The sequence below is a fragment of the Poecilia formosa genome, unplaced genomic scaffold, assembly GCF_000485575.1.
Source record: "Poecilia formosa unplaced genomic scaffold, Poecilia_formosa-5.1.2 Scaffold221, whole genome shotgun sequence".
In the NCBI taxonomy this organism is placed as follows: domain Eukaryota; kingdom Metazoa; phylum Chordata; class Actinopteri; order Cyprinodontiformes; family Poeciliidae; genus Poecilia; species Poecilia formosa.
The window spans coordinates 28,167-55,855 of record NW_006800160.1 but is presented as its reverse complement, the minus strand read 5'-3'; the positions used below and the strand labels follow the sequence as shown (position 1 = coordinate 55,855).

General features: G+C 39.5%; 3 protein-coding genes across 4 annotated transcripts; all 3 read right to left on the bottom strand.

Annotated features, from left to right (window-relative positions):
- Nucleotides 1-1,672: 1,672 nt before the first annotated feature.
- On the bottom strand, nt 1,673-4,485 carry LOC103149270 (CXXC-type zinc finger protein 5-like). Of its 2 annotated transcripts, none has more exons than XM_007568344.2 (2): nt 4,140-4,485; nt 1,673-3,224 (listed from the first exon to the last, which is right to left on the bottom strand). In XM_007568344.2, the coding sequence occupies exon 2, from the start codon at nt 3,043-3,045 to the stop codon at nt 2,155-2,157; it is 891 nt and encodes a 296-aa protein (XP_007568406.1). In that variant the 5' UTR covers nt 3,046-3,224; nt 4,140-4,485; the 3' UTR covers nt 1,673-2,154. The 2 variants fall into 2 exon arrangements, with proteins under 2 accessions (XP_007568406.1, XP_007568407.1); XM_007568345.2 differs by lacking the exon at nt 4,140-4,485 and adding an exon at nt 3,997-4,111.
- Nucleotides 4,486-7,185: 2,700 nt separating this feature from the next.
- Nucleotides 7,186-10,919, bottom strand: zgc:110843 (CDGSH iron-sulfur domain-containing protein 1). Its single transcript, XM_007568343.2, has 3 exons — nt 10,725-10,919; nt 9,355-9,557; nt 7,186-7,916 (listed from the first exon to the last, which is right to left on the bottom strand). Exons 1-3 carry the CDS (start codon nt 10,762-10,764, stop codon nt 7,827-7,829), a joined length of 333 nt encoding a protein of 110 aa, XP_007568405.1. The 5' UTR covers nt 10,765-10,919; the 3' UTR covers nt 7,186-7,826.
- Nucleotides 10,920-12,499: 1,580 nt separating this feature from the next.
- ube2d2 (ubiquitin-conjugating enzyme E2D 2 (UBC4/5 homolog, yeast)) lies at nt 12,500-26,182 on the bottom strand. The gene is made up of 7 exons (XM_007568341.2): nt 25,889-26,182; nt 24,208-24,271; nt 17,022-17,053; nt 16,806-16,883; nt 16,536-16,641; nt 15,872-15,965; nt 12,500-13,981 (listed from the first exon to the last, which is right to left on the bottom strand). The coding sequence occupies exons 1-7, from the start codon at nt 25,910-25,912 to the stop codon at nt 13,936-13,938; spliced, it is 444 nt and encodes a 147-aa protein (XP_007568403.1). The 5' UTR covers nt 25,913-26,182; the 3' UTR covers nt 12,500-13,935.
- Between the last annotated feature and the right edge of the window lie 1,507 nt (nt 26,183-27,689).

The following is a 27,689-nucleotide window of genomic DNA, read 5'->3' as shown; positions in this document are numbered from 1 at the left end:
TGTGTGTGTGTGTGTGTGTGTGTGTGTGTGTGTGTGGTGGGGGGGCTGCAGATCCAAGAATTTGAAATTCCCCTTTTGTCTGGGAGATGAAGAAACACTACACTGTGGGCTCAAACTAAAAGACTGTGTTTCTCATTCAGTGGGAGCGTTGTAATAGCGTGATGTTGGAGCTCGCTGCTTTTTCTCCATGAGTTGGCAGTGTCCTGCGTTGGCTGGCGTGCAGCGCTTTCTCTCTCTTTCTCTCTCTCTCTCTCTCTCTCTCTGTGTGCCTGACAAAACACGCACACACACACACAGATGCACGCACGCACACATTGATACGCGCGCGCGGTCCCTCTGCGATCCCCTGACTGAAGGCTCACAGGAAGTGCAGCCGTGGCCCAATTATAGCGTGACACCTCGGGCCGGCCGTTGCCATGGTTACGTCTTCCCTGCGGTCCCCTGGAGTGTGGCGCCGAGGAAGAAGGTCTTATCACATCAGCCATCGTTACGGCAGCGAGGAGAGAGGGGGAAAAAAAAGAAGAAGAAGAAGAAGAAGAAGAAGAAGAAAAGCGCCTCCCTGTAGCCTCGGTCCAGCTGGCTGTGTTTTTTTTTTTTTTTTTTTTTTTAGCTTTTAAAAATCTGTGCGTCTGGATGTGATGCGTACTTATTAAAAAAAAGACAAGAAGAACGTGGAGAGGGAGAAATAGGGTGGTGTTGTGATTGTGTGTTCATGTCAGGTTTACCCCAAGCGTGCGGACGTGCCAAAGCGGCGTGTAGGTGTGTTTGTGTTTGTGTGTGTGTGCGCGCGCGCGTCTGTGGGGTTGCGATAAGGCTCTCAGCCACACCATTAGGTGACTCATAATCCACACCACCTCAAACACACACATACACACAAGTTTGTGTTCCTAGTCTTATTAGAACATTGTGTTGACTTCGATTCGTTCCTGAAACCCCATTTGTGCCTAACCCTAGCACAACCCCGAGGCCTAACCCTAACCCAAAAAGACACACGTCACCCCACTAACACCAGGCCTTGGTCCACATTGTCTTAAGAAGACAGCTAGCTGTACACGAAAAGGTTCAAACAAGGTAACACCTGAATATTGTATTTCTAACCATATACGGAAATTGTATTGACTTCCATTTAATTCAGTAACCATATTTGTGCCAAGCCCAACCCTTAGTCATAACCTTTCCTTAACAACGCCTAACCCTAAAAGAGATGCTTCACCCATTTAAGACCAAGCTTCCGTTTCATAGGGGCTTGAAACGGCAGGTGATCATACCAGAAAAGGTTCAAACAAGGTAACATACCCGCATACACTTGCACTAGTTTGTATTTCTAACCATAACAGGAAATTATATTGACTTCCATTTGCATCAGTAACTCCCATTTTGTGCCAGACTAACCAATGACAGCCATAACCGAAATCTTGGTACACATTTGAGCCCTAACCCAAACCCCAAAACTAATGTCTGTTGCACTTGGACTGACCTTTGGTCCCAATAAACCTAACGGGTCTTCAAAGGGTCAGCAATGACACCAGAAGAGGTCTTCAAGAGGTGACGTAAACAACTGATCCAACACGGTATCGCCCATGTGCAAGAGCAAACTTAAACATGGCTCCAAACAGTCAATTAGAAATGAACCCAGGCATACAGGAGCGGCACAAACCTCATACACAAGTAGCACATGGCAAACTTCTTTTATTTCAAAAGGGCAAACAGAGCTATACAGTACAAGTAGCACAGGAAATAACTTAGCCAAGGCTGAACTCATTCATTTCTTACTGATGCAGTGACGTCAGAACAACAGAAGCAAGAAACTCCTCCATAGAAACAACAAAAAAAAAATCATTTTGGCTCCGTCTTTATGCTGAAGCATGGTACATCCAAACTGGAAAGCAATGTAAAAAAAGGACATAATGTTTTCCAGATATTTACAGTCTTATGTACAGGCATTTTTGTTGTCATCTAAATATTGACGCACATTGGTATCCTTTTTTTTTTTTCTCCTCTCCCATATTCACTGATTGTCAAAAGAAAGGATGGAAACAGGTGTGGACATTCTTAAACGGAGCTTTGTACCGCAGTCCGAGCATGTTATTGTGGTGTCCCGTAAACTACAGCTCCCAACAATCATCCGACCGGCCTCTGCCAACGCAGGAGCTACTATCCGTCCAGGGCCCCGTTGCTTCTCTCCTGTGCCAGACCCAAAGTAAAATCGGACCCCCTTAAATCAAACCCGGACACCCTGCTGTCGAACCCAGGACCCCCGGGCTTCCTCTTCAGCTCCTCGCACTTCCTGTATTTACAGATCTGGTGTCCCCTCTTGCGGTTGCGGCAGCTGCTGCACTGTTCGCAGTTCGTCTGACGTCGGCAGGGCACGCACTCCCCGCACCTCTTCCTCTTCCTTCGCCCTCCGCCGCCCCCGCCCAGCGAGCTGGGGGAATAGCCCTCAGCTACCAGCCCCTCTATGCCCTCCGCTCCCACGGCCGTGCTCCTCCAGTGGCCTCCCCCCATCTGAAAGCCTGCCAGAGGGAACAGAGCTGGGCTGAAGGGGAACCAGGCGCCGAGGAAGGGTTGGAAGTCAGTGCTGCATCCAGAGGAGTCCTCTTCGTCCTCCTCCGGCCCAGACCCGCCTCCCTCGCCATCTCCTTTTCCGCCCTTAGCCTCTGCAGCCTCTTTCTTAGCTGGCTGGCTGCTCTGCGCGCCCAGGCTGGCCTGCTCCGTGGTGGCGGGGGTGAGAGCCAGCAGTCCGGCACGCATCAGCAGCTCTGCGGCATGGGCCAGGTGGAGCCCGCTGGGCGACTCCCACATGTCAGGCCAGGAGGGGGCCCGGCGGGGCTTACTGGGCTGGGTGGGACGCTGCTCCTGTGCCGGGGACGGCTGGATCAGGCCTTTGACGTCCACAGCAGGGGAAGGGGTAGAGATGTAATGGGAGAGGCTGTAGGGGTGGTTGGAGCGCTTAAGGCTCGGTCTCAGGGGCTCATTGGGGATTTTAGCACTGCTGTGGGCCTGATCCGGGGAGGAAGGGCCAGCGATGTCTACGGCAGTGGACATGGCAGTGGCTGGGTGTGTGGGGGGGGGCGGTTTGCCCTTGTGTTTTTGTGTGCGTGGGAGAAGGGGACTGAAGCTGACGCGGAGCTGACAACTGTCCTGCTGTTACTTCAGCCAAAATGGCAAGCCTTGGCCTGTGTCCCTATTCCCATTCTCTGCAGCGGCTTCAGAGTCCTGGAGAGCTGGAAATGAATAGGGGATGAAGACAGGAAGGTTAAGAATAGAAATGCTGGGGAGACAGATACAGAAAGAGAGTAAACAGGGAAGACGGGATCTGTATTTTCCCCTAGCAGAACGACTCAACCGTGTCGGGAAATTATCGGGCGACAGCAAGAGTTAAAACACAAGACATATGTATAAAGCCGTGGAAGTAAAACTGCTACAAAACCAGAAGCAAGGATCCGTGTGAGTGTGTGTGCAGAGGGAAAGAGAGAGGGAGAGAGAGAGACAGTGCATGCCTTGCAACGGATTTCCGCATACAGGAGGCAGTATCCCTTTAAGAATTTCACGGTATATCAATGCAATCAATAACAGAGCGACAACAATATGCAAAGATATGCGCATATGCGCAGGTCAAATGTGGAGCGCGCTTTTCAAATACATTTTGACGACTGCTGTTATGTGTGCCAGCCAGAGCTTAAACGGAGCCGAGAAGCACCAAATAAGGGACCGTAAAGAAAAACAGGCTGTCTTTTGTCTGGTATCGACGACGAGGAGCGAGGTGCGCAACGATGCGGGTGCTGTGGATAAAAAAAGACCAGGCTATATTCCGTGTCCACGTTTGTGTGTGTGTGTGTGTGTGTGTGTGTGTGTGTGTGCGGGAGGGGGGAAAAAAACCCCACAACACCGCCGACTAAACGCGGATCGTGTATGTTATTACAAAGTATGAGTTCGTGCCCTTTCGACGGGTCGATCGGGAGACGTAATCGATCACTTTAGCGTGAATGAGGTTACCTAAGAGGACCGACGCCAAGGCGAGCTGACCACAGTCCGAGTGGTCGCTGCGACACGGCGCTGCGCGCAGGAAGGGAGAGGAAATCGGGCGACAAAACGGCCAAATCAACAGGAAGTGCGATGAAAAAAACGCGTCACTTTACCTTCCCAACGCGGTCCCCGGCCTCTCCTGTCAAATATATGATGAAGTCATGAACTAATGTCGAGCCGATCGTATAGCGTATGTGGACGGCGGAGCTGCCGATTCCTCCTCCACCTCTCCGTCCCGGAGGGTCTGCAAACACTCTGCACGGAATTTGGGGGCGTCGCTCAAAATGCGAAGTGGACTCTGCAGCCGACCGAGGCTCGTGTGGTCAGAGCGACCCCGTGATGTCCTCAGGAACAGTCCAGCTGACGACAACGATTAAACCCAAATACACCCATCGGCTCCACTCAACTCAGGATCACTTTTTACACCGTCTTGCATAGACATAATTAAACACCGGCTTTTGTGCCCAGTATTATTATCATTATTACTATTGTTATTTTGTATTTAAATGGTCATTTTGTCATTAATAGAATACAACACTTAGACTTATCATTGTCATTATTAAAAAGCACAATGGATTTCCACATGGTTTCTCTCTCCATGCGAATAAAAACACAATATAAAGTTTTGATTAATGTAAAATTAAATAAATAAGTAAATAAAATTTTAGTTATTAAGATAGCATTGAACTGTTGCAGGGTGCAGCTTACTCCAAGCAGAACCAAGGCAAAAGCAAACGAAGCAGCTGCTTAGGGCCTCCACACCAGCAGGGGGCCACACGTGAGCCCCTTTATCTAGTTACACATTTTTCATTGACACAATTAAATCTGTGAAATTGATCGTTAATAGCAAACACTAAGTTAACTAGAAACATTTCTTTAATATTTTGTATTTATTACTGTTAAAAAATGTAATAGGTTATAATTATTTTTCTGATGATCATCAGGCTAATTTAACATCTACAGTGTTCTATTCAAATTCTGCACTTCTTTAGCTTTATTAATAACAGAAGTTATTTGTTCACTTGCTAATGGAGCCAGCCTAAGGCATAAGCGAAATAAACAGCTTGCTTAGGACCTCCAAACCAGCAGGAGGGCCAGAATCCTCACAAACCAATTAGTCATAGATTTTAAAACCTAAAGTGTATTATTCATACAAAATGGACAATTTTGGTCAGTTTTTAAATTTTACTCTGGGTGATCATTACTGTAATATTTTGATTTGTTTTTAGCTGTAAAAGTAAAAATTATATATTTTTACATATGAATAGAACTGGGTTTTTAATGACGACTCTTTTGTTCATATTTATTATTATTTTTATTATTATCTACTTATATCTGCAACATTACACATTGGTAACAGCATTGTTACTAATCAATGCAAATTTTATTAACCTAAATTTATTCCTAATAAATTTATTATGTGCAGTTTCTTCCGAGAGCCAATGCTTTTGCAGTTGTAAGAGTGGCCCCAAGGTAAAGGCAAACTAATCAGGCCTCCAACCAACAGGGGGAGCCCAAGAGCACTAGAATTCTCATTTACATTGTTTTTTTTTCAAATGCCATCAGTATGACTCATTTAAAATGACACAATAAGTTGAGAGTATTTAGTATGTAGCTTAAAAATATGCAACAGACTTTTTTTTTAAAGTTAACAACAAATTATTAATATGTTCGAGTACGTTAAACCAGGTAATTCCATTTGATACCAGGATGCAAGTTATGTAATTAGAGCAACAAAAATTCAGTTGTTTTTGACTGAAACGGGGCTTCTGTGGGGTCTCCCCTTCTTTGTAATTACAGAAAAGATAAATTTGGCTATGTGAAAGTATTTTCAATCATGAAACACACAGTAAAAGTGTGAAAGCTAATAGAGTAGCACGCAACAAAAAGTTAACACAAACTGATCAGATTATTAGACTCCACCAGAATGTGGGTCATCTAAAGGAGCTACATTGTGTAACTTTGACTTTTTTGAGCTTTATGCTATCCTCTCAACAAAATCATACCTGCAGTGTTGCTGACAGAAGACGCCTTCCCCACTCAGCTCCTCAGACTAGCGACAGCAGCGATTAGCAAACACCTGGTGGAAGAGAGGTTATTATATTAACTATTTCTCAGTCCAGCACACCAAAGAACATTTGCAAACACTTAATTGAGAAACATTGTTGTAATGAGATGCTGAGGGCAGAGTGTCCAAAAGAGCGGGAGCTTCTTAAAGAGACAAAGGCCCAATTTCAGGGCGTCAAATTAAGTCATGATTGATATGTACATCTTTTTTTCTACAATAGTTACTTAATTTTACTATAAAACGGCACTATACTGCCACTTTAATTCACTTTTTTTTATTAACAGGCAGCTGATTTACATTGAACTTAAAGAAGCGCCTTCCATAACTCTTATTAAGGTCATGCTGTTTAAAAATATGTAGTTCCTAAGCTACGAGCAGATTGGCTGTTTTAATTAAAGCAATGAGGTAATGATATACATCATTCCTAATAACACTAACATACACACGTTCATTTAATTAATTTAGAAATTCAGTAACATCTTATTTTACAAAAAAGAAAGAGATGAAAACTAGTTTAACTATGTTAAAGTTCAGATTATAACTACTGATGAATAGCAACATCTCTCATCTGCCGTTTTACCTTTTAACTCCGCTCCCTGTCCAAACGGCGCCGCCTGATACAGGAGGTGACTCCTCCACGCAGGAGCGCCGGAGTCCACTCCACCTCTTCTGAGAGTCCTCCGTGCATCTGGCACGCAGCCAGACACCTCGTGCGTGTGCATCCGTGTGTGAGCGAGCGTGCGTGTCACTATGGAGGCAGGGGCCCACGGTTACTACACCGTCTGGCCTGGACCATCCGTGTAAACACAGCGTCTTCTAGTGGTCAACACAAATACAGCCACCCGTCTTAAAATGGCCACTGGTGCTGGTGGACACTGCAGCACAGCAGCAGCAGCCCCCTTCGGCCAATACCACACACACACACACACACACACACACACACTGCAGTCGCCACATTGAGCTGTTGACTTATTATGCCCACACAATGTTAATCCATAAACAAGGCGCTCATGGTTAAAACTGAGGTGGAGTTTGGCCCCAAAACTACAAAAAAAAAAAAAAAAAACAGAAAAAAAAGTTGTGCCAACAAATTAGATCACTCAACATGTTTTATTAACAATATAACAGCACACTGACTCAATCACGCTGCAGCCAGTACACAAAAAAAAGAGAAAAAAAAATCAATCTGATGAAGAAACAAAATAGATCCGTTAAAAGGTTTTAACCTTCAGATGCAGTTTGATCAGAAAGCCGCACACAAACAGCAGATAGTGTTTCAACATTAAACATTTTTCTGCCCCGTTTAAGACAAACGTTGCTATGAAGCAGCAAAACAAACTTGAATATTTCATGTCACATTCATATGGGTTGCCACGTTCAGCAAACAAAAGATATAATAAGGCCTGTGCTGGGTTTGACATAAACGCTGGACCGATGAAGAAGCGTGGTAACGATTTCCTGTTTCGACCGTTCACGGGCGACAACCCCAGGAACCGATGGCCCAACTCTAACCGCAATGACTGTCCCAGTCCCTTGACCTGGATCCCGTTTCATACATGTTGATCAGTGTGGCAATTTTGGGAATTATGAAAAAAAAACTAAAAAAAAAAAACGAAAGAACATCTGCAGTGTGTTCTGGCTTGTTCTGGATTCATCCGCAGGAAGAACACAGTGGAACTGACGAATGATTGGGCGGGTCGGCGGACAGGACAGGTTCGTCTCCAGCGGTGCGCTACGCGTCTTTCCTTTTGATGATGAGCGGCCCCACGTTATCTCCGGTTTCCTCATTGTGCCTGGTGTGGGCGCCGTCGCAGTACGGGAACTGCAGGAAACATGGAAATACCGTCACACTTTAAATGCACACATGTTCGTTGTTGGGTTGGTACGATACAAACACACGGCAGGTCAGTGGACGCATCACACCTGTCCTACTGAGGACAACTATCTTTGGTGTGGATGTTGTTATTGAGAAAAGAAGAGTATCTCAACTATTTCCAGTAGGGAAGAAGTAGCAACTTTGAAAGAAGCCATTTCCAACTGAGACGTCTGAATGCCTTACAACACTTATTGAGCTTTTATAAGACGCGCTGATTCAATATTAATATCTGTATCGGTTCCTATATAGAAAAAAATTCTAAAATCGAGTATCGGTCATAATTTACCAGATCCATAAGGGCAAATCTATTCAGTATATTTCTATGCTTTATTATTCATTTTACTTTACATTTATAATCCCTAATTGCACTTTCTTAAGGTTTATTGGAAATTACTTTTTACATGTTGACCAAAAGAGTCAACCTGTTGTTTTTGTCAGTTTCTTTATTTATTCTCTTAATGTCGCTGACTGAACAGACTGAAGTTGTTTTTATATGTTTGACCAATCTTGTGAAGCTGTTGGTGTGTTTTAGTGTGCTGTACTGGTGCAGAGTTAGCAAATTAATTTATAATCCAACACATTTGAAAAATGTGTTGAATTATAAACACATTTATAAAATGTGTTTATAATTATAATATAAACACATTTGAAAAATGTGTTGAAAAAAAAAATAAATGTTTGGTTAATTCAGCGTTGTTTTTCCTGTATGTACCGATACTAAGCCTCAACTCTCCGTATCGGTATCGGAAGTGGAAAAGCAGATCTCGGTGCATCTCTAGTAAAATTTGAATCACTTTTTTAAGGTAACCTATCAAACTTTTCAGCTTTTAACTTAAGAAAACAGTTTTGATTCATTATTTTATGACATAACTGTTATTAGTAGCATATTATGATAGTAGTTTCTACAGCAGGAACAAAGTAAACTAAAATAACAAAATGTTATGTTTATACATCTGACTTGTCCGAGAAAGTTACAAAATATATCTAAAAATTAGATATATTTTCTTGCTAAGTTTTCTTAGCAGGAAGTAAATTTTCTTATTTCTATTTGGCATTTAGCAAATGGAAAGAATTCAGGCAATTCTAACTAAACTAAAAGTCCTCACCAATCCTGCGTTCTGACGCACATGATATTACAATTGATTAAAAACCACTCACAACATTAAGTCTAGAAATAATATTTTGACTATTGTTAATTAAATCCCTTAAAGATAATCACTTTACAAAACTGCAGGTGAAAACTCATCCACAAATAATATTTACAATAAAATCAAGTTAGCTTTTCTTTCCTAAACAACAACAAAAAGTTTTCAGACTTACAGCAGAAAATTCCTCTGTGTTGGATCTTAAATCACATATTGCAGTTTTTCGGTGAGTCTCTAACCTTTTTGGACCTCCAGCAACGGCAGTAGACGGCCTTGGTGCCAATGTCCTCCATGTCGAAGCTGTGCACCACTTTGGGGCTGTCTTTGTTGAAGTAAGCGTTCACAGAATGCTTCTTGCTGCTCCGGCTGCTCAAGTAGCGGCTGACCAGGAAACCCGCAGCTGCCGAGATGACGGCCACTGGCACGGCAACCAAGAAATGTTCTGGACAGAGGAAAACGTTAAACAAAAAAAATAAATAAATAAAAAATGAGAAGGGATGATCTTATTGGTCGTTCACTCTTACAGGTTTGGTTGCAGATGAATAAATCTGACGAGAAAGGGAATTAGATAGAAAAATAAATGGAGAACACATTAGAAAAGGCTTACAAGGGCACTAGCCCAGGGTTCCGAGTTTTGCGGGCGGCCCCCCAAAATATTCTATTTTAATGTTTGTTTGTTTGTTTTTCTATACTGTGCATGTTATTACACTCTTGGGTTCATTTCTCACACGTTATGTTTTTTTAAGTACTGCTGGAATTTTTATTAAATTTAACAAAGTAAATATTTGAAAATTATGTAATAACATATAGCGCATCGTTTTGGGACCAACATGGAGTCATCTGCCAGATGTTTTAAATCATCCATCAATTCATACCTTCTAAAGTGTAGACCTACCTATCAACGTACTGTGACTTGCATGAGTAAAACATCTTTTTCTCTTTAGGACACGGCACTAAAACTGGCTCCAGCCCAGTCTTGAAATGCAGATATTTACAGTAATCTGTCTTCCTTCACCATACATAGATCGACACTCAGACAGATGCTGAATCTGGAAAATACTACAAACTTTCTCCAGAATGTCAAGATAAAAGCCTGAACACATTCTGAACACTGAACAATGGAAACGTCTGACAATAACAATGTGAAACTGCCTGTTATACAAGATTTATCCTTATCAAGCAGGTTACATGATACAGAGGCGGTAAGACAAGAGAAACAGAGGTCTTGTTTTTTGTTTTTTTGTTGTTTTTTTTGAAAAGTTGCCCGTCTGCAGGATCAGCAGTCATGGCTGCTGGGCCTAGATTACCTGTTTAACCAATTAAAGATGCAAACTGGAGCTCAGATGGCCGACCAGTAGGTCAGATAAATATCACCCGGGCTACCATGCGAAGCAAGAGGCGAAACAGAGGAAATATGTCCCACTTTCTTACATTTCACAGGTTAAAACAGCTTAGTAGGTCGCTTAGGTTGAGTAATTGCTCTGCAATCGGTAGTAAAGCTGCCTAATAGTGCTGTAGGTGGCAGATAGACACGCGCCGCCTTGCATTCAGTGCTAATTAAATAACTCATGTAAAGCTAGCATGCTATTAGCTAGCTTTAATACTTTACCTTTGGTTAACCTGAAACCGGAGCTGTGGACCGCTGCCATCGGACACAGAGGTATCAACCAGCTATCACGTAAAGTTGGACCTGTCGCGTTTTCTCTGCGCTGTGGGTTGTATTCGGTCAACGGTAAGCAGCAAGGTCAACAACCGGTTAGCTTCAAGGAAACTCTGTCCGTCCCCTTTACTGCTACGTCACATCGGATAGACCAATCTGGAGCAAGCTCATGGAAAACAAGATGTTTATGGGCAAAGTACATCCGGCTTCTCTTTAGACGGAAGTTAAACAATGGCACAATTGACGAAGTTTGTTTTCTTAATCATTCTCTATTAAATGATTAAGAAAACACGGGCAATAATTCCTCGTGCGAAGGCGTTCAGCTAGATATTTTAACAAGCTGAGAGCTCTCATTTTAAATGCGTCAGCGTCTCTTCCGAGACCAAAAGGAAGCTGTACAATTAAAAAATCGTGTGTGCTTAGTATAGCAACCTACATACATGCAGCATGTTTTAATAAATGTTTATGATCATAAACCAAGTAATGAAGGCTGGTGCTGCTCGTAAAGCTCTGAAGGTGGTCCAAACGTGGATTCTTCGTTAAAAAAATCAATAGAATTACAAACAACCATCAGAATCCTCTTTATGAGGCTGCTTTACGGCAAAAGTGTCGTCTGTCGGAGGCTTCTTGACATCCACTGTAGTACAGACCGCAACAGGAAATCCTTTCGGGCCACAGTCATCAGCAGCTACAACTCTTTGAATATGACTTGCATTTAATTTCCCTTTGGGATCAATGATGCATTTCGAATTGAAATAACTACAAGTTTCCACCAGAGGGCGACAAAATGAATTTCTTGTAAAATAAGCCCCACTTAAACGTCCGTTTCTGAAATTTAATACTGGAAACATAAGAAAGGTAGCAGTTATACAAATAGGAGAATATTTGAGTGAAAAATATCGACCTAGATTTGTTTTATTTATAAAAATAAATGAATAAAATAGAATTAAAATAAGCAAATGATTGTTTATAATTCTAGGAAGCAAAAAACTATTTTACAAGTTTGACTCGATATAGCAGTTCAGCTAGATGCTGGAGCAAACTAGAGTAAATAGATTTCTTAAACAAGAACATGTAATCTTTGATAGTATAATTGATTTACAAATAATGTAAAATTAATTCTACATGAATTCTCACAAGATCCATTTGGATACCCAGAGGTTTGTCATCAATCACTAAAAGCTGATACATTTATTTTTCTTTGTGTTCCTCCAGGAATTCAAAAAATAAAGGTTGGAACGGACGAAAACATAAGTGTGCAAAAAGAAAAACTAAAAGCTCATCTCTACATATCAAAATACATTAAAATTAAGTTTGCTTCTGAAATTCAGATTTCTGGTTTTTGAATGTCAGAAAAATAAGACCTGAAAATCCAAACATTGCTTAAAAAAATAGTAAAAACAAAAACAGAAAAACCCACCCCATCCTTTATGATTACATTTCAACCATGAATAAATTAAGTTAATTGCTTCTTCTGGTGTCCATTTACATCCAGGAAAACATTCCATCTTAAAGACAAAAAACTTAAAACCAGAGTGTCTCGGCTTTTTGTATTCCCTTGAAAATAAAAATAAAAATAGTAATTTGAGTTTCTGCTCAGATGTTTCCTAAAAGACGACTCAAGGAAAAAAATGAAAAATTTCCAAAGAACTTCACCATGAACGTGACGAAACGCCGAGCGCTGCCGCAGCCTGGACGTCTTTTCAAACGAGTCTGACGACGAGTCAACACAGAAGTCGGAGGTTTTTATTACACAGTTTAATCAACACACAAAGCTCAACGAGCCTCTCAGGTAATTCAATATACAGAGGTTTTGTGCAAGAAGAGTGGGTTCTCCTCGCACCCAGAGCCCAAGCCAGTCCCGTAGCCATTTCAGATGTTAGCCGCTAAATTTGACAATAGCAAAAAGGTAAAAGGGGGCGGGAGGGTAAATAGAACAAACAAAAAAAAAATAATAATAATAATAAAGAGGGAAAGAAGTAATCTAAAAGAAAGATGGAGCAGAGAAAGAAAAAATAATAATAATTAAAAAAAAACACAGGTTAAACTAAGAAAATGCTTAAATAGCTGGTCCAGAATCTCCACTTTGAGAAAAGGAAAAAAAAAGAAAAGGTGGAGACAGAGGGGTGGGGTTAGGTTTACAGCTGTGCGTGCAATGTGTGTGTGCCCGTGTGTATGATAGGGTTTTCACCTGGGTGGAGGGAGTGGAAGGGGGAGAGGAGGTCAGGGGGATAATGAGAATGAAGTGTGTGAATAAATTCAAGTCCTTTCATAGAATCCAACAGAAGAGCAAAATAGGCCATGAGCTTCTTTTTTCTTTTTCTCTCTCTCCATTATACACAGCCTGCAATGACTTATGCAGTTTTTTTATTTTTTTTTATTTTATAAAATACAGAGTGCCCTTCGACTCGCGTGTGAAAATTGCTTTCTTGAATCGACGCCTTCGCAGATGGAAATTTCAACAAAATGAGAAAAAGGTGAACTGTAAAAAGTCCCTCTTTTTTTAAACCCTTCTCTCCCCCCCTTAAAAAAAAAAAAAAAAAAAGGGAAAAAAAAAATAAATAAAACAAAGATCCCCTCAAAGGTTTACAGTTTCTAAAGAGGAATGCTTTTAGTAAAGATGGGTAAAAAGGAGGGTGCAGGCATGCAGGAATAAGGGCTATATATGGCGGAGGGGGCGAGGTTTGGGGGCGGAGTTTGGGGTGGGGCGACAGCCCAGCCTGCTTGGATGTCGAAATGGAACGAGGAAGTGGAGCAATGGGATCCAAAAAATAAAAAATAAAAAAACAACAACATGGGGATGGAAAGAGTATGATCAAGAGGAGACATTTTCTATTTTAAAGTTGACAGTCTGTACACTGGAGGATGGGCAGATGAGCTTGGAGGCAGGATGGGGGGAGACAGTCAAACAGAGAGGGGGTGGGATGGGGGGGAACAGAGGGAGTTTTACAGGTGCTGTGGTGAAGGAGGGGCATGGCTCAAAGAAAGCACTCCAATGGAAACCAACAAGATCTTGTTTTTAAACTTCTCATTTGTTTAGTATGGTTTTTTTTGTATTTGTTTGTTTTTTTGTCGTTTTTTTCTTTTCTCTCTCTTTACATCTGAATCTCCCCCTAGCCTTACGTCATAGAGGTGGTTGGCCATGTTTCTACCCCCAGCACTACATTGCATACTTTTGTGTCCATTCCCGGGCTATTTTGTTGTACCTGCGGACAGATGAGACAAAAAAGAAAAGGGGAAAAAAAAACAATGTTAGATTAGTTTTTTCATGTTTAAACTTTCCTGCATTCTAACAAAAAAAAAAGAAGAAAGGAAAGAGAAAATAACTGCAACTTGTTAGCAGCTGCTAAGTGGTTCACACATTAAATAATAGGAAAGTTGAAGCACCTAAATAATCTGAACACATTTAGGTTTGATTGTACGACGGAGTGTTAGGGTCACGCTAACAAAAAGAAAATAATAAAATTACAAGAATTAAGTCGTACGAGAATAAAGTCATATTATTACGTCACACAATCATAACCTGAAAAGAAAGCAATGGCATTTTGTGGAGCGTCGACTGGAGCTTCTGTGGAGAAGTCTGCTTGGATGAGTAGTCAGAGCTGAGAGTGGTAGGACTGTGACATGATGCGCTTCAGTGACACTTAGTCATAAGTTTATAATCATAATTTGCAGTTGTTGCTTGCGTCCTGATTTAGAGCATCTTGCTTCTTCCAGTGCAGAATTATGACACAAAACTCATGTCAATGACGTAAAAGTTGGACGAAACGCAACGTGACCGTTCGGACTTTGAAAATAATTGCAAATGTATTCGAATTTGTAAGTGGCACACAGTGGACTTTTCTGGGGGAGTGAAAGGATCAGAACTAAGTCATTGAGATTGTAGTGAAAAATAGGGGTGTAGTGATACAATAATCTCATGATACGATACACTATATTCTGCCCACAATGCGATATATATTGCGATATTCAGCAAACTATACAATTCAATACACTTTTGCGATTTTCTGAAAGATTTTAGAGGGACAGAGTGATTTTGGTGACATTTTGTGACTGTTATAGAGTTGGATTGAATTAATTTAACTGGAAACTGATTAAAAGCACCAAATACACAATACCTGGCTCTGGTTGGACATGGACACAGACTTAAAGTCGACAGCTGGACAAAATGAATCAAAGAAGTGGTGAGAAAACATGTTCCTTTTAATTGAAGCGGTACAAACTGTAGCTTATATGCATTTGTAAAGTAAATAAAGTGCACCAAGTACCCTGCTCTGAATAGTTTGATACCTTTTTAACCTTGACACTTAACATCTGAAGGAACCACTCTAAGCCTGATGACCTAATCACTCTCCCGGCGAAGCAGGCAGTGAGTGAGCAAGGTGACAGTTGGATGTTACGATACTTGCAGATGAATATCGATTTTTTTCTAGGAAAGAAAATATCGATATATATCGCAAAATTGATATTATTACACAGCCCTAGTGAAAAAGTCAGATATGAGGAAAGAAAGAAAAAAAAATCAGATTTGGGTCGCATCTGCCTGTATGAAAGTAACCTAGGTTAAATATTTTGAATCTTGTTCTTTGATCGTCTTAAAGATAAATTAAATTTGATTCAAACTGGTTGTGGCAGGTCAAAGATTTACAAAACCAGAAATGGACATTTGCTAGAAAGGTTCTGATCCGGGCATCTCCGTAATAAACGCACAGATCGTTTACTAGATCTAGTAAACGAGCATGGAAAACTATCTTCATGCTAAATGTATAAATGCTTTTTTTTTTTTAGCTCAATCAAACCTGTATTTGGTCAGGGATGGTTTAATTTGTTCAACAGCTTCTTTGTTTTTTTTTCTGGTATTTTCTAGAATTGGTTATGCTCTTGAACATTAACACTAAAGCTAAATAGACAAACACTTTTAGCCCAAAGCCAACTGTGAGCCAATGGTGTCCTCAGTGTGAAACGCTCCTAGCACAGCGACACAGGCCTGTCATCTGTCCATCTGCACTGCTGGTCGTCACAGATACATAAAAACTGAAACAAAATGGATCCCAGGAAAACAAGGAAAAGATAAAAAATAAGAGACGACAACATACTTTTCCCTGTCAGTCTTGTAGATGCGGGCGATCTCGGGTACTAAGGGGTCGTCCGGGTTCGGGTCGCACAGCAGGGAGCAGATAGACAGGAGAACTGAAATGAAGCACAGGAAAACAATACAATCATTTAAGTTTTGATGCCATCAGCAGAAGTTACTGTCATAACCAATAATATTGCTGTTTGGAGACCAGTTTCAAGTAACATAATGACAATGGTATAATGCAAAAGATTGAAAAACTTTAAACTCTAATGAACATTTAATACTGGAACTGGAAGACATTTTAGATATTCAAAAACAAACAAATAAAATGAATTATGAAATCTCAAAAGTAAACAAGTGTCATTCAAAAAAAAAAAAAAATGGGCTAAGGGGGATGGGCTCGTTGAGACTGAAGACTTTTGTTATCCACTTTTTGGTAGAAAGAGAGAAAAGGGAAAATCAGCAAATGGAGATTATTGAGCTTGTTTTAATTTATCATGTGATTAATTGATTTATTGCTTACTGCGACAAGATATAAATCAAACAAATCATGCAAATATCTGACATTTAAAGGAGGACCTCAGCAAGAGGACAGCATGGTACATAGGAAGTAATTTAAAAAAATAAAATAAAATAAAAAAAGGAAACGGCTGCTTTGCGTCAGCTTGCAGAGAGCAGCTCACCTTTGGAGATGGTGAGAGCTGGAGACCACTGTGATCGCAGAATGTCAAGACAGATGCTGCCGTTGCTGTTGATATTTGGGTGGTAGATTCTTGTGGTAAACGCAACCTGAAAGCAGAGAAACGGCGCCGTAAGGAGGGTATGCAACAAGCAGCGCAGGAAACTATACCATCATTTTTTATTTTTTTTTTTGAGGAAGTCTACACAATGTATGGTTACTTTAATCATGCAGCTTCTTTACACGCACGTCTCTGCGACTTCGTCCTAGTTACCTTTGGCGGTTTGAAGGGGTAGTCTGTGGGGAAGTGTATGGTCAAGAAGAAAACCCCGCTCTGGTAAGGACTGTCATTCTAAAGCAGAAAGACACATTCTGGTTGATGTGTAGTGAAAAACGTCAGCCAACGTTGACGTTCTACGCAGAGCTCATGCAAAACTCAATAAGGAACATTAAAGCAAAACAGTAGGAGGTGAGCAATGTGAATACTTACAGGTCCCATTATTGTGGCTTGCCAGTGAAACACTGAAACAAACAAAAACAGAAGTTGGTTATGAAACGCAAAGAATATCATGTTAGAATGAATAAGGTCACATGTTTGTTCAATAGGAAGCTTGAAACGCACTCCAAATACTGCTTTTTTTTTCTATACAAGATGGGTAGATTTTAAAAAGTATTCCTGCTAAAGGTGTTATGATGTGCAAAATAGCGTGACAAATGCGTAAAAAAAAAAAAGAATGTCCAAGCATCATTCTGCCTGCGAAGATGTGTCAATGTGAAAAACAACAAAAACCCACAGAAATTTTGCATCACGAGAAAAAAACCTCCTTTGTAGATTGTACGGTGGTTTATTTGATGTTGGATGGCAGGAAATGACACACAGATAGCGACAGGCTGATGTTTCTCATGGTGAGGCGTTAGCGTCTTAAAGGAACCCAAAACACACTTAAAATCCACACACAATCAGTAAAACAAACTAAAACATTCCCCAAGGGGGCCAAATTTAAAGTTTTATATTTTTTAAGTTTTGAGTTGTTGGGTTCATGAGCTTTTTTCTTTACTAGTATGAATTGATTGACAAATCATCCTTCTAACATAGTGACTTGTTATTGTACTGGAATGAAACGCTCACAAAAAATACTTTCTTTGAAACACTGAACTGGGCAAAAGTAAGCAGTAGGCGTAGCGGTGCTAAACGAACCAAATAGACATCAGAGACGGTTGATCTCATCTTGATCGCTGATCAGCGGATACAATGCTGAAAAATATCACTCTTTTTCTCTAATCGAAACTACAAACTCCGTTTTCAGTCTCTAAATGTCCACAGATTTTGCTACATCTCACAGCTGAGGACACTAAAAGTCAGACAAAGGTTAGGGACATAAACTTTGAGGAAAAATGTTAGAAAAATGTGTAGTTCCTTCATTTTCTCAGATTCTAAACTATAAGTTTCATCAACATTCTTTTTTCCCCCTGTTTTAGTCTTAAGAAAATAAACTTAACCAATTGTAGCTGTGTTACCATTAAAAATGTGCACAAAACTTTGCGGATATTCTGTTAATGTCAGAAAAAAAAGAATAATTTCACAACTTTTCTAAATAAGAAGAGTTAAAATGACGTAAATAAGTTTGCTCACACAATAAGTCATCAAAAAACATTACGTGCCATGTTCCAACTACCACTTCCTGTCGTCTTCTTCGTCATTTCCGACAGTAGTAACATCCGATTGTTGATCACGTGATTTGCGTGATGCAAAAAAAAGTGTTTCCAAGGCAGTTTTTTTAAATGCACTAATTTCAATACAGCTGGAAAACCACAAAAGCAATATTTGTTTGGTTTTTTAATTGCTGTCTTTTTATCAAGCAAATGTGTTTTCATAATTCCAATTTTCACAATAAGGTCAATGGAAACACAGCTAGTGTTGCCAAACAAAGACAGCATTGTGCACTTTTTTTTAACAGGTAAACTATCTTTACAGCAAGGAAAGACTAAATATGCACTTCCACACGAGTACAGTGTTTTTAATAATAATAGTAGTACTGGTAAATATTTAGCACTAAGACCGAGTTGAAAACAAGAAGCTTTCACGCTCCAGGAATATGTGAGACGTAATACCTGAACAAGTCTCAACTCTCAAACATGAAACAACAACGTGGGAGTCTGTCCCAGGTGTTTTAGTCATGATAACCATCAGCTCACCCAGGCAGCATCTGCTGCAGCTTTACAGGTACAGCACAGTGTGTGTGTATGTCAAACTCTGTGCATTTGCATAAATCAGTGGGCTGATCTAGCTTGTTCTTATGATTCAGTCAACAACACAAAAACTTTAAATTATGTGTCCTGTAAAGCTAAAACACTGGAATTATTGATCCCTTGTTGTTTTATTGCTTTAAATTACTGTCGTTTCTGGAGGTTTCTGTTTTGTCTGAACTGACATTTCCATTTTTAAAATTTATTCATCATCATTACTGTGGAATGTACCTCATGTAAGCTCATTTCAGCAAATACTGACCATCAAACAAATGTACCAAAATAGAAATATTCCTGCATTAAAGCTAGTAGTTTCTAATCCAACAGAGGACAAAAAGATAATTCCCCATTTATGAATTAAACCACTTTTTCTGGCTGTTACCATACCAAAAAAAATTACAGATAAAAAAAACTGCGCCATTTTGTGAAAGTCTTCCGTATTTGACCTAAACAGTACAGATAAGAGCGAACATGATGGGTCGTCAATTGACTAGTTGATTAACACATCCACTCAAGAATATACTAATCTCACAAAGTCCTAATAAATAAATAAGTAAATAAATGTTTGAGCAGGATGTAGTGTGGCGTTGGAGAAAATGCTGCCGTTTCACTCAGTGTGCCACTTTGCATATGGCCTCTCTGCCCTCTCACGGTTCAGTTTGGATGTAAATGAATGGGTCTGGTTTTCTGTGAGGACTGAAAGTGATTCGAATCATTTATTTTACACGACAAAAGAAAATCCTCCAGATCAAATATCTGCGTCGACGCATTGTTTAATCCACTCAAGTCTCTATTGCTTAGTGGACAGTAACCACAAATCCATACGTGCTTAAATTAGGTATTACAGTACAGGTCTGAGAGGCCACATTTGATTATGTTTACAGTGAAAGACACGGCAAGTCCAAAGTCAGAGAGGTAGATGGAAAATAAATGCCGTTAGATGATAAAAATTGTTCAGTGTCACGCTTGCAAAAATTAAAAAGCCAGCTGAGAACCAGACGATGCTACTTGGAGCTCTTAATTAACCGATTATCAGCAAATCAGGGGACTTTTACCAAAATCAGCTTTGGTAATGTGAAAACCTGAACCTGCCAGAAATAACACCAGCCAAATAATCAAGGAGTCAATCATTGCTCCGATATGCAAAGAACATCAACGGAAGTCAGACGCAGATTTGCTTTTTTAAGCTAATTGTGTTGAGACAGGCAGTTCTTAAGACAATGACTAACTTTGAGGTGTCGAGTGTTTAGGTGGAGTGGTTTTGGGGCCGCTACCCGAAACCCTGCTGGTATCAGACAGATTGGTTTCTCTTTGGGTCAATACGTTGGCTGTTTTAAATAAAATTCTAAAAAAACAAAATACAAAAAAACAAGGGTTTGTAAGACCCTGCTAATATGCTAGTAGTTTGATTTTTTAACTAAAAACATTTTTAGAGGAACTACCTTAATTCAGCAACATTACTGTAATGTCAGCTCCTGATGTCAAAAGTGTAGGAAAATATCTAAAGCTGTGACTCCAGCAATGAAGGATTGAACTACAGTTAGCGGTTAGCTGAGCCGCTAACAGCTAACTGTTCACTTTGTTTCCCCAGCCGAAGTTTTCCAAAAAGCTTCAGCTTCATGGACAATTCTGAATAATTTACAATTGTGTCACTTGTGTGGTAAATCCTGTTCGACGGCGCCACGGCTTCAATGTGCTTAGAAACTTTTCATAAAACAAAAGTAAAAGGTTGTGTCTGGGCAGAGATAAACTAGCTTAAGAAAACTAGTTGAACTTCGATTTTGGTATTCAAGTATCGGTTGAAGTGTTCAAGTTTTGATTGATTTAGCACTTCATTAGGCCTGTGGTATTATTAGTGTTCTATAAGATTATTGACTGATGAGTCGGTACAATTATGTTTGAGCTTACTCCATTTAGCAGCGTTAGCCTTCCTCTCTTTTCAATGGCCTATATAAAATAGTCCATAAAACATGCTAAATGTATGTTTTCTTAAAAGCTAACTGCTAGCTAAACTAAGGTAGCTACTGAAGCTAAAGGTAACTAAGTGCTCTTGCATTCATGTCAGTCAACTGTAACAAATCGCTGGCGCTCAAACATTATTGGTGCTTAAAGTACATTGTTTAAAACAGCAAAACGCTTCTTTAAATCTGTTTAAGACACCACTTTATGCGACGTAGCACACTCTCAACCAAGCATCTTGGAAATGTATAGTGATATTTTCTTTTATTAATATTATTTACATTATTATTATTATTGGAGCTTTGTAACAAAATTTATCTCAATATGTACTTTTTAAATGTACAGTTGAGTGACAATAAAGTATGTGTATGTCTAAATTAAATCCATCTCCATGGTGACTGATTAACAGATTAAGAATCAATTGTCCAAATAGCTTTTTTGATTTATAATCCAGCAAGTTAATCAAAGAAACATTACTTTATCTCCACTTCTGCTTTGCTTTGTGAACTGGATGTTTGAACACATACCAAACATTTTCAGTACTAAAGCTGAGGTAGGTAGCTTTTATACATAAAAACAATTAATACATATTTGCTAAGACTGTCACTGTCATGCCAGTATAATAATAGACAGATAATCTATGAAAATGATAACAAAAACAAGTTCCTCTAGCTTTTTCCAGTGATTCTGCTGCCATCTGCAGAAATGCTCCCGATCAGAAACAACCAATCAGAGCCAAATGTAAACTAAAGTCTGAATAATTCACAATTTTCATTCATGTGGTATGATGAGCTCTTGTTTATTGGAACCTCACCCAGACTAAAAAAAAAAAATGGTGGACAGATATAACTTCAAGAAAGCAATTACTACAAATTACTTGAAGCAGCATTAGCAAAATCCCAATTTTATTGGTGGAAAGGTTAAAATGAATGTGCTATAGCAAAAGAAAAAAAGAGAACAATTTGACACCGTTTTGAGAAACAAGTCTGGGTATTTCCTGGATGTGTTTACACAACAAAAAGAGAAATGCTTCCTGAATTTAGGTCAATGCACGGGACCCAGTGCTGATACTTTTATTTTCCTTTCCAACGGACACAGCCTGAGCTTTATGTTCAGTCTACATTCCTACTTTCAAAGCTGCGGTCAGCAAAGTTAGTGAAGTTCATTTTGGCGTCGTTATGAGTCTTTGCATTAAGGAAGAACGCATTAAGATGGACTTCAAAGGGGAGTAGGACAAATTCCTGCAGCTAGTTTCTATTTTTAGGTTGACTTGGAATCACCAGATTACAGAGTTGGGCGCTAGATAAAGTGGCTCCAGGTCTGGTTCATATCTCTCAGATTCATATCCCAATCGAATAAAGTTCTGGACACCATTTGGGGCAGTCGACTGGTGAAATGTGGCAAATTGAGTCCTGGGTTCCAAACAAAATAAATACGAGTGACCTATTTACTTGAGTTGTGTAGGAATACTTCTTTACAGCAGACAAATAGTAAGTAATTAAAAAAGATTACTTGGTCAAACACGACTTTTGCATGAATGGCTAACTTAAATCAAATTAAAATCATGATGAAAATAAGCAAGTGCTAAATTATGGCAAATTGTATTATTGTATGGTTAGCTATGTTTATGAAGGTTTAAGCTGACATGCTGGAGTGTTCGGACAGATTTTTATTGCCATGTTCTGTTAATCAGTGAGTGGCAAGAAAACATAAAAACCTGCTTTGAGAGTCGAAGGAAGGGAATATAAATAAGGGGATGTGGACATGTTGGCGACGAAAGATGAAGGCAAAAAAAAGATCCAGGAGAAAACGAAGCTTGTGTCGTTATTCTGGGCTTTAGCACCTTTTGTCATTGTTAATGTTGACATTTCTGTCTGCAGACTTCTTTAAAAGCTTCGGGTCTCGACCAGAGATTTCTCCAATTAGAGGAACGTTTTTTTTGTTTTTTTTTTAATAAAAGTTACCCGCTGCAGCTTTAAGCAGCTTGTCGAATTTTATGCATCTAAATTGTCTTGCATGCCAAGCTGTACCTTCCATAGGTAGCAATACAGTAACTGTATGTTTGAAGCTAAAGTGGGTTGACAACACAATTAGGGGAAAGTGGTTTTCATCCTTGTTTTTATAATGCATTTTAACATCTATACAGTCACGATAAACATTAAATTAATTATTTGCATGGTAAATTAAAATGAGTGCGATCATTTCCACTTGCATGCTTGTTTGTGTAATCTTTAAAGCGACGCTGCCCTTTAATACTATTGAAAAGGCGCCATTTTGAAGAATGCTGCAAACATTTGGCACACAGTACAAAGAAGCTAGTTTGCACTTTGTTTTTTGTCACATATGTTAACCGGCAGATTTGCCTTTCTCCCTGTATGACCCTTATTATTATTATTATTATTATTAACATGCTTTTTCTTCGTAATCCACTTAATTTATTGTTTTGTTTTTATTTATTTGGGATACCTAAAATGTCTTCCTGTCCCAGTGTTAAATGTTATTTGGAAATCGAAGTCTATTAATCATTGAGAGGATGTACTTACATTATTATGACTGACTGATTATATTACAACAATGTTATCATTTATCGCAATAATTTCTGGCACAATTAATTGTCCAGCAAAATGTGTTATCGTGACGGGCCAAGGCTAGAGTACCATGTATTTACATGTAAATGTTCATTAATAGATATTGTCACGCTTTCAGAAATAAACTTAAACAATTAAAGGCATTGTGTAAAAGAATGGTTTTCATCATTAAAAGTCAAACAATTTAGAAACTCTCAACTTTAAGCAAAGAAAAAAGTAAACCTGACCAAATGTGTTACTTTTTTTTTTTTTTTCTAATGTTTGATACTCCAATTTGCCTAACTGTTTCTGTGTATTCTCAGTCACTTTGAGACTTTGTGTTTGCAAGACAAAGTCAGCAGTTTGGAAAATCATGGTGATAAATCTTAAAGAAAGACCTCCCTCTATTTACATTACTACAACAATGCTTTAAACTCAAAGCAACTCACTACTGGCGTAGAATTAAAATACTTCATTAGGTAAAGAAATCTATTGCACAGTATGAGTACATAAAAAGCTTGCTCTACATTTTAAACAGACTGACGGTCAAAACATGTTCTGTTCCTTAATGATGTATCAAAGAACTATGCATAAATATTATGGAAAATATAACTGATATTGTGGGACAAAAATCACAATCGGACAGCGTGAATCTCAATCCAAACCCAACTCATTTTGATCAGGTCCATTATTTTCTAAGGCTGGATTTCTTTGAACAGATACTGCACTGCGTACAACAGCATAATATGCACTCAGACCTGTTAGTACACCAACAAGCTTCATCTCTTATAACGCAACAAAATTTAGGGTATGCAAACTTCTGAATGCACAGTCATTCCTTTTTATGATGACGATTATTATTATTATTTTTAAATCAGTACAGATTTTGACGTTTTAACTTACTGTCATCTCCTACTGGTCCTGCAGAACACTGGGCTGGAGGGTCCCGAGCCAAGTCATTCAACTCCTATGACAAAAAAAAACAACAAGCAAAAACATTTTTTGGTCACATTCTGCTTCAGAGTTTCGGTTAAGAAGTATTAAAATAAAACTGAAATAGAAATATAATCAATTTGAACCTAATTGTTTAAGTTCCCTAATTCAAGTGTTCACTTTGAAACTGCAGACTGCAATAAATAGTGCAACAAGAACTTGTTCATTCCCTTTAACATGAGTCTACTATAGCGCAGTAAGCTTTGATTAGCGCAGTAACAGCTATTACGTAACGTCATTTCTCCTGATATCGAGGTTGCACTGAATAACCTTAAAAAAACAACATATAATAGTATGACAGCATTTTTTTTATGATTATGTACAGCCGTAATAAACTAAGTGTGGCACGGTGCAACATTACAGTGGAAAATGCTAGTTTAGCATACAAGCTATCTGTTGAGGTTCAACCGTAGTACAGGATGTCATGTTAAGACACAGACTCCGCTTTCTGCTCGGCTACATTAAACATGTGTTAGCAGTACTGAATTACAACAGAAAACACAATAAAACGTTTAGCTAAGATAAGTAAAAAAAAAAAGAAAAACTCGAACAATTAAAAATAACGACGTCCTGCTCTTTATTTAATAGCAACATGCGATCAAAGGCAAACCAACAAGCAAACGGGCCCGTTTCCACAACGTCAAAAATGTTAGCATTATTCAACCAGCCATCAAATACTTCTCTATGACTACCTCATCCTTAGTGTACAAGGAACAACGAAGTGAAAGACGCACACAACACGACTAGCCTTCATTAGAATTGATAATGTGCCGTTTGGATAAAGAGAGCAGCTACAAGGGTACGCAAGGCTAGCTGGCGCTACACCAATCGTTACCCATGAGATGATACAGTAATATATATACCGGCAAAGAAAAAATAATTACAAGACGTAAACATTTCGACGCCAATAAACGGTCAGCTGTTTCATCTACTAAGCACCAGCGTCTTTGTTGAGCTATGGTTAGCCTTGCCGTTAGCTGCTTAACATAAGAGGTATCTGTCAAACCAAGTTACTGCATTTTTTTTTCTTTCAAAATATTTGTCAGACAGCTAGGCTGTCATGTACATGTACTCGGTTGAGACATCAAGTCTCAACCGAAGAAGCCATTCTTGTATGGAGAACTATAAAAAATATTGTTAAATACGGCTAGCTAGCATAAAACGAACGTTTTAGCTTCCCCAAATTAGCCGACCACCACCAACAGCTAACACGCCACTGTATTTAATAACGTGACAGCCGGAGATATGTTAAAACTTCAAGTTAACGTTAATATCTGACATAACGGGATTAAATGTCCACACAACGTGACCCCACGGTAAAAAAGGACCGGGAGGAGCTAACCCGTCAACAGCTAAGTTGGCCCATTTCTAGCGGCACCAGTTAAGAGACGGCGGACCGCTGCTATCACTACCGTCACCAGCCTTTCGCCGATCCCTCGTCGGCACATAAAACTAACTTTAAGGGCTTTTCGTAATGTTTAAAATGGTTCTCGGCACAATAAACTCGTCGGACAAACATGTGAATGGTAGCCGTGGTTCACAATGTACAACAAAACTGCGAAATCCAGGGCCTCGTCGTTCACTTCCTTACCTTGTGAATTCTTTTCAGAGCCATTGTTGTGCTAGCGCTTCTGTCAGGGAAAACGTGCGATTAAAATGGCGATTGGGAACCACTTCGTCCGTTGGTGAAAACTGCAGCTCAAGGAATCATAAAACACCGTCTCTACATACACCGGTCACCGTGTGTTACCAAAAGGAGCCACCGAGAAAATTTTGAGGCGAAACTGAAAGATAGAAGGGGTAGAACCGCGGTCCTTCCTCCTACTGCAGCGGCTACCAAATCACTGCGGCCTGCCTGTGTTCCTGTGAGCTGCAACAAGAAGAGCACTTCCGGACAACTCTCTTCACAATAAACGCGTTTGTTTGTTTGTTTGTTTGCTTGTTGTTATGGTGCTTTAAAAAAAATCTATTTATTTATTTATCTTTACAAAATACACACTATTTAATTTTTTAACACAACCCATTAAAATTAGCTAATATGAAAACTTAAAGTTGATTATCCATTTTAGTAGTCTAACTTTTACAACAATCACAGATACAACTGGAATAAATCTAAAATAATTGTATTTTATTTTTCACTATAGAAAAAGTTTTAAAAAATATTGAAGTGGGATTCAATTGAATTTTATGCCAATTCAGTAATAATGATTTCAAGTCTATGCAGTCCAATAAAGTACTGTCAGACTCGGCGTTTTAATTTGCAAACACGAATTTCAAAATTTTGAAAGCAAAACCGGTAGTTTGAAGCTCGGTGGTCTAGTCCCTCACTGAATGACATTGAATGGGATCTTTCTGGACAAAATCAATCCCTATTTAGTCCTGCATTCATATTCAGTTGCTCAAGTAAATAAACATATAAATAAGTAAGTAAATAAATAAAACTTGTGTTTTGCTGTCAGTCAAACATTTAATTGAACTCTGCGTGTTCACAAGTTCTTATAAATAAATGTAAGCGTACATAAACAATATGTAGTTAACAGAAGATAGATTTATTGCTTGAGCTGGGAAAAAAGTGAATAAATGAAATGGGTACATTTATTTATGTATTTTTTAATACATAAATGCATTGTGTTAATCGCAAAAATAAGTAAGCAAATTAATAAATAAAAACAGCGTTCATAGCGAAGTCGTCTTTTTTTTCCCATTTATCTGCTTAGTTAATTTTCATAGAAAATTTTGTAAAGTTAGCTAATTCCATGCTTGAGTGGTCATGAAGAACTCTGTGTTTTATTTTGAAGGTCCCGCAGCAGACAGTGAAGCAGTGTTTTTTCTTTTGGTTTTTTTTTTTTGCGCATCTGTCACTGCGCTGCCCTAGGTAACCCTCCGCTCCGCAGATTTGCACGATTTGCTGCATCCAGTGCGCCTGGGCAGAGACACAGGAGCTGCTGCTGCTGCTGCTGCTGCTGTTGTTGTTCTTTGGACGCGGAGCCAAAATGACCACACAGCGGGTTTACTAAACTCCGGACCTGCGGTGTCGTCTGGCTCCGCTCGTTCAGCGGGGAGCTTTGTGTTTACAGTTGTAACTGATACGTCACCAGAGGGAAGGAGTAAATCCCGAACAGATTCAGTGTCAGCAGAGGATCCTGAGCTGAACACCGGGTTCAGGGAGGACGACTGGCTGCGATTGGACCTCGGATAAAATCTTAGTGATTGTAATATTTTTAAAGAACAGTACAGTCCTTAAAAAAAAAGCCGTCAGTGGATGATAAAGTACGGAGCCCCTAAGGGGACATGGAGAAAAAAAAAAAAGGAAAGAAATCCCGACTTATTATCGCGAGATCCCGAGAAACTAAGTCGAGATCTCGAGATCCCGACTTATTATCGCGAGATCC

Excerpts from the sequence above, each read along its gene's own strand:
- LOC103149270 (XM_007568344.2), bottom strand. The coding sequence starts at position 3,045 with ATGTCCACTGCCGTAGACATCGCTGGCCCTTCCTCCCCGGATCAGGCC.
- zgc:110843 (XM_007568343.2), bottom strand. The coding sequence starts at position 10,764 with ATGGCAGCGGTCCACAGCTCCGGTTTCAGGTTAACCAAAG. Across the intron at positions 9,558-10,724 it reads CGGTTTCAGGTTAACCAAAG|AACATTTCTTGGTTGCCGTG; the intron begins GTAAAGTATTAA and ends TCCTCTGTCCAG. Across the intron at positions 7,917-9,354 it reads GTTGCTGGAGGTCCAAAAAG|TTCCCGTACTGCGACGGCGC; the intron begins GTTAGAGACTCA and ends TGTTTCCTGCAG.
- ube2d2 (XM_007568341.2), bottom strand. The coding sequence starts at position 25,912 with ATGGCTCTGAAAAGAATTCACAAG. Across the intron at positions 24,272-25,888 it reads CTCTGAAAAGAATTCACAAG|GAGTTGAATGACTTGGCTCG; the intron begins GTAAGGAAGTGA and ends TTTTTGTCATAG. Across the intron at positions 13,982-15,871 it reads TACAAGACTGACAGGGAAAA|GTACAACAAAATAGCCCGGG; the intron begins GTATGTTGTCGT and ends ATCTGTCCGCAG.